At 38.0% G+C, this 15,398-nt stretch overlaps 1 protein-coding gene and 1 long non-coding RNA gene across 3 annotated transcripts; one reads left to right on the top strand and one right to left on the bottom strand.

Moving 5' to 3' along the window:
• Window positions 1–314: 314 nt before the first annotated feature.
• Window positions 315–2,052, bottom strand: LOC112923876 (uncharacterized). Its single transcript, XR_003235780.2, has 2 exons — window positions 1,152–2,052; window positions 315–799 (listed from the first exon to the last, which is right to left on the bottom strand). It is a non-coding gene; the product is annotated as an uncharacterized lncRNA (long non-coding RNA).
• An 8-nt stretch (window positions 2,053–2,060) lies between these two features.
• On the top strand, window positions 2,061–9,487 carry MTERF1 (mitochondrial transcription termination factor 1). Of its 2 annotated transcripts, XM_072764243.1 has the most exons (4): window positions 2,077–2,144; window positions 2,620–2,681; window positions 7,078–7,139; window positions 7,216–9,487. In XM_072764243.1, the coding sequence occupies exon 4, from the start codon at window positions 7,292–7,294 to the stop codon at window positions 8,243–8,245; it is 954 nt and encodes a 317-aa protein (XP_072620344.1). In that variant the 5' UTR covers window positions 2,077–2,144; window positions 2,620–2,681; window positions 7,078–7,139; window positions 7,216–7,291; the 3' UTR covers window positions 8,246–9,487. The 2 variants fall into 2 exon arrangements, with proteins under 2 accessions (XP_025859521.1, XP_072620344.1); XM_026003736.2 differs by having other exon boundaries at window positions 2,061–2,144; window positions 7,078–9,487.
• The last annotated feature ends 5,911 nt before the right edge of the window (window positions 9,488–15,398 follow it).

The following is a 15,398-nucleotide window of genomic DNA, read 5'->3' as shown; positions in this document are numbered from 1 at the left end:
TTACTCCCTGCCTCTGGTCTTCTACCAGAGACCCCAGTGTTTCCAACCACATTTGTTCTTCTTAATTACATTGATTTAGTAGGGCATGGATCATCTACGGTCTTGGGGAGGTGAGAAGGGGGAAGCAGGCAGAGCAGCAGACACTCAGGCTGAGAGTGAGATCTATCACTGGAAATAAGGTCAAGGAGGACAGGGGCTTTGTTTTGTTTTCTGCTATATGCCCTCGATCCTGAAAACAAGGCCTGGAATGTACAGGTGTTTAATAAGTGTTCGCTGATTCAACGAATAAAATACAGGCACTAATGACAATGAGGTAGTAGTTACTGCTTTTACTGGAGGTAATGACAACATTTCACAAATCATTAAATATTAAACCTCTTTGCAGCGATGTGAGAAGGAAAAAAAAATTGCTAATACACCATACTAACCCAAGCATCATACCTTAGTTGCTATTCTTGTCAGTGTTTTACAATATGAATTTAAAATATATTTGTAATAAAAATTTTTTTTTGGATAGGAAATATGGCACTTATTTTCAAAAGAACCGATCTCCTTTACCTATACACATCACTAAAAACAAACTTAAGTGATGTCGCCTAAGTAAGTCTGAGCTCTTTACGGGATAATCCTTGTCAGTGCATGTGGTATGAAGAATTACTGGTGAAGAAGGTATGACACAAGTTTTATCTTGCCGGCTTCTACTGTAAGGGCTTCAACGTCTCACCTGCAAAATGAGAGGTTTCATAAGGAGGGATTCATAATCTCAAAGGTCTTCTTAGAGTCTAAAGTTCAATGAATTCTAAAAAAAAAAAAAAATTATTGTTTTACATTGACTGTAAAGTAGCTTATATTTATGTATTTGTGCAAGTAAGTTTATACTTCACAGGACATATGAATCCAGATTTAGGAGCTCCTTCTACGCAGAAGGAGATTTTAGAAACTCCCGTAAAGAGACCATTTCTTTTTCTTTTTTTTTTTTTTAAGAGACCGTTTCTAACATTTCATTTCAGGACCGCTTTTTTACCTGGAGGGACGGCAGTTAAGCAATTTCACTTGCCAGAAAGACCGTAATTTATAGTTCCAAAGGTAAATCTTCACCCTTATACACCAATAAAACAGAAAATTAATTCAAAACAGAGTGGACAACATACCAGCTAAGAGTCATCTAAGGGCCAGGGTGAAGATGAAAATTGTAATCGGTACAGAAATAAGACAAAGACTCATCATCGGCTCCTCCATGGAGTAGGGTAAAGCAGGAAAGCCTTCCTCGCCGCGGAATTCAGGATCAACCGTCTCTCCTCCCCTTTCTGTGTTTCTAGAAGGCCCAATCGCTTCCTCCGGAAGATAACTTGGCAGCTTGATGATGATTTCATTAATTTAGGTAGAATCTTTCTTTTGCAGGTAACGGAATTGCTTTGAGCGGAAGCTGCACCTTCAGGGCTACCCTCCCCAGTGAAGCCAGAGTAACAGGACCAGGACGCTGTAAGGGCGGCAAAAACACTTCTGCCTCACAATTTCCGAAGAAGCCTAAGTAAATCGTGCTGCTGGCAGTTACACCGAGGTGCATGAGAACCGCTTCTTAGTGTGAGAGCTGAAGCTGAAGTCGGACTAGCAGCCACCCGCCGGGGTTTCAGGCTATAGCTCAGGAAGGGAAGAGGCTCTGGGACTCCTCAGGAGCCCCAGTTGTTGGCACGCGCCTTCTGGCTCCCGACGCCGAGGTGATGGCTGGCGTATGTTAACCATACTGATAAGCGTAGTCACCCTATCAAGCTGTAAAATCCCCGTGTATAATAGCGACTTTCCTACCGCACGTCGCCGGCAGGCAGGGGATCGCTACGGCCACCCTCGGCCCCAGGCCCGCGCGTCTGAGAAACGCCGGAGACCCGCCTCCCTCCCAAACCAGCCCTGGGAGGCCGGGCCCCAGCGTTCACCACGTGGTCTCTTGCCGCCCCCTGCCGGGCTCTTCGCGTCCGGCTTACGGAGGGGCTGTGGTGCGGCCGCCGGGGGGCGCAAAGAGGAAGACGTCACCTCCGCGCGACCGGAACTTAGTCTGGTTCATTTCCGCCTCTCGGTCCCGCCCCAGAGAGGAGAGGCGGAAGTAGAGAGACTGTCTGTCGAGTATTATTAATGCAGTCCGGTTTGAGGTCTGTGGCTCGCTCTGCGTGTGCTTTTTCTTTTAGAATGGCTCTGGGTGATTTTGATCCATGGTAGAGTCTCCTTCCCGCGCAGCCCCTTGGCGAGTTGGTGTGGGGGAGGAAGAGGGGTAGGGAGAACCCACGGAATGGAATCCGTACTTGTGACAGCTCGGCCTTGCCCCTCATTTTCTGATTTCAGGAATAATGCCCACCTCCTCAGTTGTGAGGTTGAAGTAAGACAGTATATGCGAAGCACTTAGCTCCGGCTTTCCAGATCATATGCGGGATTACGCTACCTTTTCCCATTAATACTCAGGCTTGTTCTTGCTGTTTTCCTCGGTATTTCTGAGATGCTTAGGACGTAAGAGGTGACGCTTTTCGCAAGGACGTTATGCGGTGTTAGCTGGGGTCGATTTCTTTATTCTGTATCACGAAGTGCTGACAATATTTTGTCCCCCTCCCCTTTTATTCCCCCCATTTTTAGGGACAGCTGTTTTCCAGCTCTTCTGGAGAAGTGCAACGCCCTCTCTTTTTAAGACAAACTAGGTGAGAAATGGATCGCTGAAAAGATCTTCAAACTTCCCTTGTGTTATCAAAAAAGACCAGCTGGAATGTAGTACCCTGGGCCAGTGATTAACCATCTCCACTAAATTCCCTTTATCAAGTGAATCGTCTTATTCCTAAGGCCTTACAAGTTTCTGAGTACAGAGGTTTCCAGTGTATTTGTTAATTTAGGACTTTAGTCCTTGGAATAATGGTCTTGGTTCATTAAAGATAGCAAATTGAGAAAAAGACTGAAATAAATGATGGGATATTAATTACTCTTGAAATTTGCAGATTGAGACAGTTGATACTGTTTGCATTAGGCTGCTTATGTATTTATTACCTTGCTAGATGTTATAGGAATGTTTTGAATGTGGATCAGGTGCTAAAAGTAAATCAAGATCAGTATTTTCCAGGTTTATTTTTTTTTGTGTTGAAAACTGAAAAATTGATAAGGGTGACATATTTCCCAATACTTTTGACATCCCTAACCCAATTTATTTTTCTTATTTTTAAAAGATTTTATTTGTTTATTCATGAGAGACACAGAGAGAGACAGAGACATAGGCAGAGGGAGAAGCAGGCTCCCAGTGTGGAGCCCAATGTGGGACTCGATCCCAGCACCCTGGGATCACCACCGGAGCCAAAGGCAGATGCTCAACCGCTGAGCCACCCAGGTGCCCAGCCCTAAGCCAATTTAATTTGTTCTTAATTTATCTGGTTGCAAAACAACATATTTAGTAAATAATACCACAGTATTTCAGGAACAGTACATAGCCCCCATTCATCTCTGAGATAACCTACTACCTTTTTATCTTTTTTGTCTATATTAATATCCCCCCTCTTTATATAAGTGATACCATTTTATCCATACTGCTACATGGTTTGCCACTTACAAAATCTTGGATATCTTTCCATTGTGTTAGATATGCCAGTTTTTTTTTTTAATCAGGTTGTATAGTATTATATTACATAGATGTTCCACAATGTATGAATCATTCTGTTGGTCACCATTTGGGTTTCTTCTTTTTTGTATATCATAGCAAATAATGTTAGGGTAGTCATCCTTTTTAATAAGAAATATATATTGTCCTTTATTTCCTTTGGATAATCTTAAAGAAATCAAAGTGCTGGATTAAAGGATATGGTAGGTGGTGCCAAATTCCCTTCCAACAGTGGTATTTGAAAATTCTCTGCATTTCCTTATATGTTCGCTAACAGTTGATATTAGTTGTCATTGTTTTTAGCCTTAGCTGAGACGACTTCTACCATTTTTTAAAGTCAATTGATTGCCTTTATAGTATTGTAATCAAATCCAAAGTTTCCTTGCCAGTTCTAAGTCCAGTTCATCGTTTTTTAAAAATATGAAAGAGAATGCTTAGTTTTAGATTTAAAAAATATTTTTTAAAAAATACTTTATTTATTTGGGAGAGAGGCAGGAAGTGAGAGAGAGCATGAAGGGAGGAGGGGCAGAGAGAGAGGGAGAAGCAGACTCCCCACTGAGCAGGGAGCCTGATGCAAGGCTTGATCCCAGGACATTGGGATCACAACCTGAGCTGAAGGCAGATGCTCAACCGACTGAGCCACTCAGGTGCCCCTAGTTTTAGTTCTTTACTAACAAGTTATAAAATGATTCACTTCAGCAGTATTTGTTAAGTTAAAGATTTGTGGGAAGGTAGTATTCGAATGAGACCTTCTACTATGGATAGATATGGGAGGGTGGGCTTTTCTGAAAGAATAGCTTCTACAAAGGCAGGGAGACAAAAATGGGCAAGAATGTTTAGGATCTGAGGTTTGAGAGTTAATAGTGTCTGGTTGTGAGGTTGAATAGAACAGATAGCTAGGAAGGTAGTTAGAATGGTATGGTGAGAGTTTTGAAGGTCAGTCTGAAGATTTTGCTTTATAGGGGAGAGCTACAGAGGTATTTAATCTGGGAATAAGGCATGTATATAATCATTTCTTTGTTTTACGAGTATACTGTGGTGGCGGTTTTGCATGACTGATGTTAGAGAAGCCGGTTAGGTGGCTGTTAATAGTCTAGGTGAGGGAGAATAGCAAAGATTAGAGATGTTAACAAAGATACTGAATCTACATGATTCAATGACTAAAAGGTTGAGGAACAGGAAGAAAGTAATTACTTTTAGATTTTTATCGTGAGTGACCATTAGGATAAGGGTAGTGATTCCATCCATCAGAAGAAGGCTATTTTAGGGGCTGGGAAAGATGTTCAGTTTGGTTTTAGACATGTTAATTCATGTGAAAGATATTTCTACAGAGAGTGAATTATACACAAGACATAAAATTCACCTTCACAGATTCAGGAGAAACCTTAATCGATTTATGACTCCTTTGTTGAGAAATTTGTCATATATTTTCACTGTTACTCTGTCATTAGTACAATTTCTTTTGAACTTTCTGTGGCTTGTTCAGCCTGTTTGTTGTGGTGCTGATCATCTCAGAGTTTGTTGTCTAGAGCAGTTGTCTTCAGACTTTTGATTGTGTACACTCTCAGTAGAAAAAAAGGTTTCTACATGTACCTCCAGTGTATGTATATTGTGTTTTGTACCACTATCCAGTAGAGGTCACCCTTGAGCATCTGGAAGAGAGAACAGATTGTTGAGCTGTGCAAGTAGAGCCTTCACTCTTAAGTTAGAATGCAGATCTTATTTTTGAGTTTCTAAATTCATGCATTTTTGGAGGAATATGTACTTAAAGAGCAGTATGTGGTATTACGGAGAAGTTAAGAATAGTGAACTCAGTATACGGCAATCTAAAATGTGCTGCCGTTTGATGTTTATTTTGTGTGTCCTGCATTTTTGTTTGTCCTGCATTCTATAGTTGGGGAATCTTTTTCTAATTCTGAGGATCTGTAGATTACCTGAGATATGGGAGAGTTCCCTAACTCTAGGAATAATCTTAAACTCTTGTTAAATTGGTATAAGTTACTGGTGTCTGGCTGGCTCAGTCAGGGGAGCATGCAGCTCTTGATCTTGGGGTTGTGAGTCCGAGCCCCACATTGGGTGGGGCTTAAAAATAAAATCTTAAAAAAAGTAGTTTAATTAAATGGGCATACACAGAGAGGCTTTCTTTGGTACTGATCTTGAAAGCAACATCTCAAGCCCAGAGATATTAGTAGTGAGTTAAAATCATCTATCTCTTTTTCTTATTTTATATTTAATTAGGAGAGGTGAGAAGGGAAATGCTTCCTTTAAGTTATAAGAGCCCATTGTTAATAATTAGAAATTAAGAACTAAGTTTGTCACAGCCCTGTAGTCTAAAAAGGAGAAAGTACATATGAGTTTTATGACTCAGACCACAATTAGCTTAAGAGCATTAATCATCTGACAAATTGAATAACAAGAAAAATTTTCTGTTGCTTTCCTGATAAAGTAATTCCTATAAATGCAGATACCAATTTAGTAGGTACCTATGGTTATTATCATATATAAATTCATACATTTTGTGCCCCCTTTCTAAATGATTAGGAAAATGAGTTATTGAGGTTTTAGTCCTTTGCCTGAAATGGTGTATTGTGAGACAGATGCAGAAAGCTCCGGGCTCATCTTTTATAATGTGGTTGGGCAGAGGAGGATGGTAAAAGTAACTTTTCACTGTTTATGTGCTCTCAGCACGGTTCCACATATGGTGGACTCTGTGGATTGAACAGCCCAACTAAATCATTTTGAAGATAAAAATTGGGTTGGAGCAGTTGGGTTGCAATGAAGGGAGCGATAGGTGAACTGAAGGAGATGGAGATTGAGGTTGGGAACTGGTGACCAGAGGTCTATATAAAGCTAAGAATTAAGACTAATGATAGCATGGGGTTAAAGAGAAGCATGCATCTAGAAAAAGGTGTTTAAGATGGAGATTAGTCTGAAGTGTTGATTTTCAAGGCTATGTTTAGCGCTGATGAACCAGGAAGAGGGAACAGGGGCAAAGTAGTTTGGTATCTATAGGCAGAGGGAAAGCCAAAGATCTGGCAAGTTGGAAGACAAGGCACAGTTGAAAGCTTCAGTTAGTAGGAATAAGCCAAAGGTTTGAAAACCAGGAGGATAAAGCAGAAGTAGAGAGGGGCAACTGGTTTTGGGTAGCAAACACAGGCAAGTCCAAATACAAAGAACAGGCGAAAGGCCTGGAAGGAATAGTTGTGGGATGGTGATGCTGCTATACTGCTTTTCTTCACATTAAGAATGGAAACAGCCCCAGGCTCACAGATAATCAGAAGCAGGAAACTAGAGAGCGGGAGTGCAGTGGCTGAATTGTTAATACAGTACTAGGAGAGCTGGAGCTATATAAATTTTTTTTTAGAAATGACCGTGATGCTTACAGGATCATAATATGGTCTTTTAGCTGTTTAACACATGCATTTATATAATATTATGTATGTTGTTTTACACAGCATTCCAAAAAGTTTGGGATACCTGATCATTATGGCACCAAGAAGCTTCTTTTGTATGAGAGGTAACTTTTTCTTTGGTTCAAGATGTTGGATGACCCAATTTTCAACAGAAGTCTTCCTTAAATCAATTTCATTTAGGCTTTTTAGTGTGAAATGTGGTAATGCAGACAAGGAGTCTTCAGAGAATGAAGAATTACTGAATAACTTACTTACAATGGGAGTAGATGTTGATAAGGCGAAAAAACGACAGCCTGGAGTTTTTAATAGGATGGGAACTCAAGAGCAGGACCTGAAGATGTTCCTTCTATCCAAAGGAGCTAGTAAAGAAGTGGTTGCTAGCATTATATCAAGATATCCACGAGCCATAACACGCACACCTGAAAGTCTTTCAGAACGGTGGGATCTGTGGAGAAGAATTATGACATCAGACCTTGAGATTATAAATATTTTGGAACGTTCTCCCGAAGGTTTTTTTCGGTCCAGTAACAACCGAAACTTAGAGAATAATATAAAATTCCTCTACTCAGTTGGATTGACTCATAAATGCCTTTGTCGGTTGTTGACCAGTGCCCCACGTACATTCTCCAACAGTCTAGATTTGAATAAACAGATGATTAAATTTTTGCAAGAAGTCTGTTTGTCTTTGAATCACAATAAGCCTAGAGATTTTATTGGGAAGATAATTTTTAAAAACCCTTTCATCTTAATTCAGAGTACCAAACGGGTAAAAACTAATATTGAGTTTTTACAGTCAACTTTTAATTTGAACAATGAGAAGCTGCTTGTTTTGCTCTGTGGTCCAGGAGCTAAAATTCTAGACCTTTCCAATGACTATGTCAACAGAAACTACACAAATATCAAAGAGAAGCTGTTTTCTCTTGGGTGTACTGAAGAAGAGGTACACAAGTTTATCTTAAGTTATCCAGATGTGATCTTCTTAGGGGAAAAAAAGTTCAATGATAAAATAGACTATCTCATAGAAGAAAAATTTAGCATATCACAAATAATTGAAAATCCTCGGATTTTGGATTCAAGCATAAGTACTTTAAGAAGTCGAATCAAGGAATTGGTGAATGCTGGCTATAGCTTCAGTACATCAAACATCGCTCTTTTATCTTGGAGTCAAAAAAGATACAAAGCTAAATTGAAAAAGTTAAACATTGAATGAAACGTTGTTCTGGGAAATTAAAAAATGTCAGTCTTATAATGTAGTGAGACTTCATGTTGAATTGCCTTTCAGAAAGGAGAGCTTTGGTTTCATAACCATATATACATACATAATGATCCTTTGGATATTTTACTGTAAAGGTTTATAAAACTCATGGCCAGCTACCTTTCTCTAGTTTGAATTAATACAACATCCAGTTATATGATACAGGCTGTGATTGTCCTATGAATGGTAGTTCCTGAGTGCCAGGGCGGAACAATATATAGAAGGAAAGTACAAAATAAGTTTTTTTGGTTTCTGTTCAGATTTAAAAAATCAACAGATTCAGTTGGATGGTTCCTCTGAGGGTTTTGAATGGCAAATGATTTCTCCTATCATTCCCACATATTTAATTGTGGTTTATCTTCAAAATAGAATGCCAGTAAAAATCTGACAAAAAAGGAGGGGTTTTCATCTCAAATTCTGCATTCTCCATTTAAACCATTAGTATGTTCCCCTTACCCTCCAACATAGGCTCAATTCACTGTGGGTATATCCTGATTTTTTTTAAAGACAATGGCAACTATGATGGGTAGAAAAATGGCCACCTAAAGATGTCAGTGTCTTAATTCCCAGAATCTGAATGTGTTCTGTTACACTGGAAAAGGACTTTGTAGATGCAATTAAGTTAAGGACCCTAAGACAGGGAGATTATCCCAGATTATCTGTGTGGGTCCAGTGTCATCATATGGGTCCTTAAAATGGAAGAGGGATGCAATATAGGGACTTGACCCTGTTTACTGGGTTTGAAGGAGGAAGGGATCATGAACCAAGGAATGCAAATGGCCTTTAAGAAAATGGAAAAGGCAAGGAAACATTCTCCCCTGTGGCCCCCAGAAAGGAACACAGCCCTGCTGGTACCTTGAATTTAGCCCACTGAGACCTGTTGCCAAACTTCTGGCCTACAGAACCCTAAGATAATAAATGTATGTAGTTTTAAGCCACTGAATATGTGAATTTGTTAAGATAGCAAATAAATGAATATAACAACTAAATAATGATTAGTCGCATTATGGGTGGAGGAGTCACAGTACATGACTCCTCATGTACTCTTTTTTTTTAGTGTATCTGTGTTTCTTCCTCTTGTAATTACCTGTTTTGTCCACATACCTTTCTGGAATGACTAGTAAGTTGTTTGTAAAGACCTAAATGTATAAAAAACTAAATGTAATAAAATCTAAATAAAGGAATATTTTTACTTAATAATGTAGTTTAAAGAAATGGTTATAGTCTGTATATTTATATTTTATGGTCATTTTAATATAAATAAAGAACAATAAATTTTTAGATGTACTGACCTTAAAATGACAAATCAGGTAAGGTCTGTATCTTGAAGACATTCATAATCTAGCTGATATAAACTGAAAGAGAAGTGACAAATTATATGACCTTATTTACTTTCAGTTACTTTTCAGAGGCATTTGTTTTATAAGATGTGGATTTTGAATTGAGTAACAGTGGTGCTAAACCTTTGAAGCCTTATTTCCTAAGTGATGCCCCCCCAAAACTTTTTCCTGCCACTGATAGAAACAAAATGCCTGTTTTTTCAAGGCCATTTGATGTCAATTATATATTATATAATTATTATATATTATATAATAATTATATAATAATCATATGGAAGTATAATTCCATTCTTTGATGGCAAGCATGGCTTGATTAAGAAAACATAGGTTTAGGGAGATACATCTTTAGAGTGATAAATCTGGGCACCATTCCTGACCAGCTTTGTATGTATAAATATTTTAATTTCACTGAACTTGTTTTCTTATCTGTAAGAGTAAAAGTTGACCTTGCAGAGGTGGCAAAAATCAGATGACATAGAGTCTCTTTTAAGTCTTTTTGCAGGTAGTAACTGTTCAATGACAGCTATAATAAAGTTACAATAATATTTTAAAAAAACAGTTTCATTGATATATAGTTCAGATAACACACAACTCACCAATTTAAATTATACAAGTCAATATATATATATATATATGTATTTTTTTTTTACTCATAGAACTGTGTAATCATCCCAATCTAATTTTAGTATATGGTTTTGCTCCCTAAAAGAAACCCTTTGTCCATTTGCAGTAAATTCTCATTGTCCCCTCCCTTCCCTAGCCCTAAGCAACCAATGATCTACCTTATGTCTCTCTAAATTTGCTTATTCTGAACATTTCAGATAAATGGAGTCTTACAATGTGTGTGTGTGTGTGTGTGTGTGTGTGTTTTGTAACTGTCTTCTTTCACTTAGCATAATGTTTTCAAGTTTCATCCATGTAGCACATATCAGTATTTCATCCTTTGGTATTTTTGGGGGTAAATATTATTGTTAACCAAGTATTAGTTCCCTACATCTTCTGAATTATATGGCAGTAAACACTCCAAAGATAAACTTGGAATCTTACAAGTTTATAAAGAATTTGAGGGAGATGGATAGCAGAGGAGATAAAAGATTATTGGCATCAAAACTGGACAGCTATATGCAACAGAATGAAACTGGGCCACTTTCTTACACCGTCCACAAAAATAACCTCAAAATGGACTAAAGACCTAAATGTGAGACCTGAAACCATTAATTCCTGGAAGAAAACATAGGCAGTAATCTGTAGGGTATCAGCCTCAGCAACATATTTATGGATATGTCTCCTCTGGCAAGGAAATTGGGCAAAAATAAACTGCTGGGACTACACCCAAAAAAAAAAACCTTTTGCAGAGTAAAGGAAACCATCAACAAAAAGGCAACCTAGTGAATGAGAGAGATATGCAAGTGATACAACTGATAAGGGGCTAATATTTAAAATATATAGGGACGCCTGGGTGGCTCAGTGGTTGAGTGTCTGCCTTTGGCTCAGGGTGTGATCCCAGAGTCCTGGGATGGAGTCCCACACTGGGCGTCCTGCATGGAGTCTGCTTCTCCATCTGCTATGTCTCTGCCTCTTTCTGTGTGTGTCTCTCAGGAATAAATAAATAAAATCTTTTAAAAAATATTTAAAATATATAAAGAACTTAATACAGCTCAATACCCAAAAAATAAAGCAATCTGATTAAAAGATGGGCAAACCACCCGAATACACCTTTGGATGGCCAATATATATGAAAAGATAGTATCACTAATCATTAGAGAAATGCACAGTCTGGCATCTTCACTTTGTTCTGGTATTTTCAAGATAGTAGATGTCTACTTTTTTGATTTCACACTTTTTTCTCCCTCAATTCACAAAGGTTTTAAATAAAAGAAAAAAACCCAAATTGTATTTAGAACTTTTTAGCCTTTTGACTAATTTCTGAGTGGAATTTAGTAGAAGACATATGATAGAGTCTCATTTTCTGTCTCAGTTTCAGTATTAATCAGATATTTGGAATTTGTTTTACCTTAATAGCAATATTGTGTGAAGATTAATGAGCTTATGTTCATGAACTGCTTTTTGTAAATTGTGAAAATTCTTAATATGATTGTATGATAGTTCTTCCACATGCATTTTTAATATCCTAGTGCCACCTTCTCAGCTGTCAAGGTACCTTCAATTTATGCCTACAATCATTATCTTCTTTTTATTTTACAATGGAAATGATTTTATTCTCTGAGAATACAGAATCACTATAAAGCCATCAAACAGTACATTAAAACAAAGTCCAAGCTAGACTATTTATCATACAATTGAGGAAATATCCTTTTATTCTTAGTTCACAAAGAGGTTTATTTTTTTTTAAATCAAGGATGAATAATAGTTTTTGAAAAATTTTTTAAAAAATCATCTCTTCTGTCCATTAATGAATGATATCAGTTGACTTCTTCATGTCACCTTTTGTTTTATGGAAATAAAACCTATGCCATATTCAACTTACTGATATTTGACTTAGGAATTTTCATTAGTATTCACAAGAGGAAGAGAGGTCTACAGTTTTCTTCCCCCTCTTCACCTTGTTATTATGGAAGTTTCTGTGGGTAGTTTCTTTGTGTTTTAAGGGGAGGGGGTTAACACTTTGTCATGTCTTTTGATCAGGATTGTGCCATCCTCAAACTTAATTTGGAAGCTTATTACTATTTTTTGCCTATGCTTTGGAAATTTGAAAATGGTGGGCACTACCTATCCCCTTAAAGATTGGCAGAGCTTGCTCATAAAATCAGCGAGGACTGGTATCTTGCTTATGATAGATCCTTGACAACAATGGAAAGTTGCTGTGAAGGCTTATCTAAAGCCTTTTGACCATTATCTTTTTAGTAGATATCAGTATAAAGTTGTCTCTGGTCCTGGTTAATGAATTTTGCTTTGAATTCTACATTGAAAGTAACATTGCCTGCTTTATGTCTATACAAAGACTTTGTATTTACATGTTCTTAACCAAAACCTGGAAACAACCTAATATTCATCAACAGGTGGATGGAAAAATAAAGTGTGATATATTCATGTAGTGGAATACTACTCAGCAACACACACAAAAAATGAACTATTAATACATGTAACAACCTGGGTGGAATCTCAAAATAATTTTGGTGAATGAAAGAAACCAGAGGGGTGCCTGGGTGGCAGAGTTGGTCCAACTCTTGATCTCAGCTCCAGTCTTGATTTCAGGGTTGTGAATTTGAGCCCCACATCTGCCTCCACGGTCCCTACTTAAGAAAAAAAGAAAGAAGTCAAACACAGACACACAAAAACAAATGTACAATATGTACGATTACATTTATGTTAAATTGTAGAAAATGCTCACTAATCTGTAATGACAGAAAGTAGATGATTTGTTGTTTGGGATGGCAATAGGGTGGAGTGGGGAAGACCATGAAGGAGGGATTACCAAGGGGCAAAGATTTTGGGGGGTGATGTATATATTCATTATTTTCATAATGGTGAGCATTTTCTGAGTGTATACATATATGTATCAAATTGTATATTTTGATACGAAATGTATCAAAACCCTTTGTTTTGTAAAATTGTATATTTTAAGTGTGTGCCTTGTAGTTTATTTCTCAGTAGAGTTAAATGATTTATCCATTCAACATTGACTTGAAGTGCAATTGTTATTTGATACTAAATGTGTATGTGTAGGTGTTTAGATACTCTTTAACTCTATCAAACAATTGTATTTCACTTTATATTTCTATACTGATATTAAGACTCATGGGTACCTGGCTGGCTCAATCAGTAGAGCTTGTGACTCTTGATCGTGGGGTTGTGATTTTGAGCCCCACATTGGGCATAAAGATTACTTTAAAAAAAAAACCCCAAAACAAACAAAAAAAGGAATTAAACAGTATCTCTTTTTAGCAAAGTTATTGAGAGACCTAGAAAACCACATGGAAAAAAAAATACTAATGGATTCTTATATACCAGGATAAACTCCAAATGGAGTAGTCATGAGGCCTGTATCACTCAACTCCTGCCATGGCCTTACACCTAATGACCTATACTCAAATTGGGCTATGGCATGTGTTAAGCTCTGGCACTAATACCAGGATCTTTTTTTTCTTTTTCTTTTTTTAAAGATTTTATTTATTTATTTGAGAGAGAGAGTATGAACAGGGCGGAGGGGTGGAGAGAGAGAAGCAGACTCCCTGTTGAGCAGGGAGCCTGATCAGGGCTTGATCCCAGGACCCTGAGATCATGACCCAAGCTGAAGGCAGTCGCCCAACCAACTGAGCCACCCCGTCACCCCAACATCTTTTTTTTAAGATTTATTTATTTATTTATGATAGAGAGAGAGAGAGAGAGAGAAAGGCAGAGACACAGGAGGAGGGAGAAGCAGGCTCCACGCTAGGAGCCCAACGTGGGACTCGATCCTGGGACCCCAGGATCGCGCCCTGGGCCAAAGGCAGGCGCCAAACCACTGAGCCACCCAGGGATCCTTTTTTTTTTTTTAAATTATAGTTGACACACAATGCTACATTAGTTTCAGGTGTACAACACAGTGATTCAATAAGTTTATAGTTATGCTATACTCACCACATGTGTAGCTACCATCGGTCATACAATGCCAGTACCTTTTCATTCTAGAGGGCTTCCTGGGGCTGCTCCTCATCCCGGGCTAGAATTTACCAAGAGGGCAGCTGCCCTCTGTTTTTTCTTGCTCTTCCGTGAGTACAGATAATGTTAGACTTCAGCTTTTTTCCACAAGAACAAGAGCTCTGATGAAGTCCTACGTCCCCCTGGAGAACTGTGTTTCTTTGATTACTAAACTGATTGCATTTACTCTCTTGGCAACCATACATAGCTTCATTTCCTAAGGAAAATAGGGTGCATGAACCCAAATGAGAGGTATTCCCTCCTTTTTGCTTTCCTGTAGTTGGGGAATACTGATGGTCATGTTGCACTCTGAATATTTACTAACGTGTCTATAGCAAAATTAGTGCACCAAGATTAGCATTATCCCACCCTGCATATTTAAATGTGTCTCTCAGACCTGCTAAGCTTCTTTAGAATGCCTGTTAATCCTGACCAAACCTAGAGGGCTGCACTTCATGGAAGAATGATATACACAGCGTAGCCTACAGATTTAGCTAAATGTGATAAACTATTCACAGAACTAAAGTTTAACTTAGTGTGTATGATAACTGATAATTAAAATTGTATAAATTACATAGTTAATAAATCAGAGTAATTAATGAGTGACAAAAGAACTGCAATTTGGTCCTAACCACCCAGTTTACCTGTGCACGGAACATCAGGAACTGCAGGGGGAACTGTAGACAGAGGTTTGGCTATATGGTTTCTTAGACAGCTAGGTGTAAGTCTGGCTGATAAGTCAAACTAATAAAGAATCCTTTAAAAACCAAAAAGGAGTTGGTAGGGTACCATTTTATCTGGAGGTTCTGTCAGCCTCAAGCTGGAAGAAAGTAGGCCAGTACCCTCTCATATATAGGTTTTTTTTTTTTTTCTTTTTACCCCTGACAGTTTAATGTCTGTTTAAAGAATACAAAAGCAGTTTTATTTGAATGGCTCTTCATTCCATTTAAACAAATAGCACTGTTTAACAGTCTCGACAGTTCTGAAATGATGTAATTAGGGTACCTTTTGCATTTCTACTTAGGTTTGAAACTCTCTTCTTGTCTGTTACACAGTCTTAGTGCTTTAAAAATATTCTATATCAGTATCTTTGCTCTTATTTAGTTACTACTGCCAGATCATCTCCT

The sequence above is a fragment of the Vulpes vulpes genome, chromosome 7 (genome assembly GCF_048418805.1).
Source record: "Vulpes vulpes isolate BD-2025 chromosome 7, VulVul3, whole genome shotgun sequence".
In the NCBI taxonomy this organism is placed as follows: domain Eukaryota; kingdom Metazoa; phylum Chordata; class Mammalia; order Carnivora; family Canidae; genus Vulpes; species Vulpes vulpes.
The sequence above is the reverse complement of the archived record's forward strand: the minus strand, read 5'-3'. Positions and strand labels throughout refer to the sequence as shown.

Excerpts from the sequence above, each read along its gene's own strand:
- MTERF1 (XM_026003736.2), top strand. The coding sequence starts at position 7,109 with ATGGCACCAAGAAGCTTCTTTTGTATGAGAGGTAACTTTTTCTTTGGT.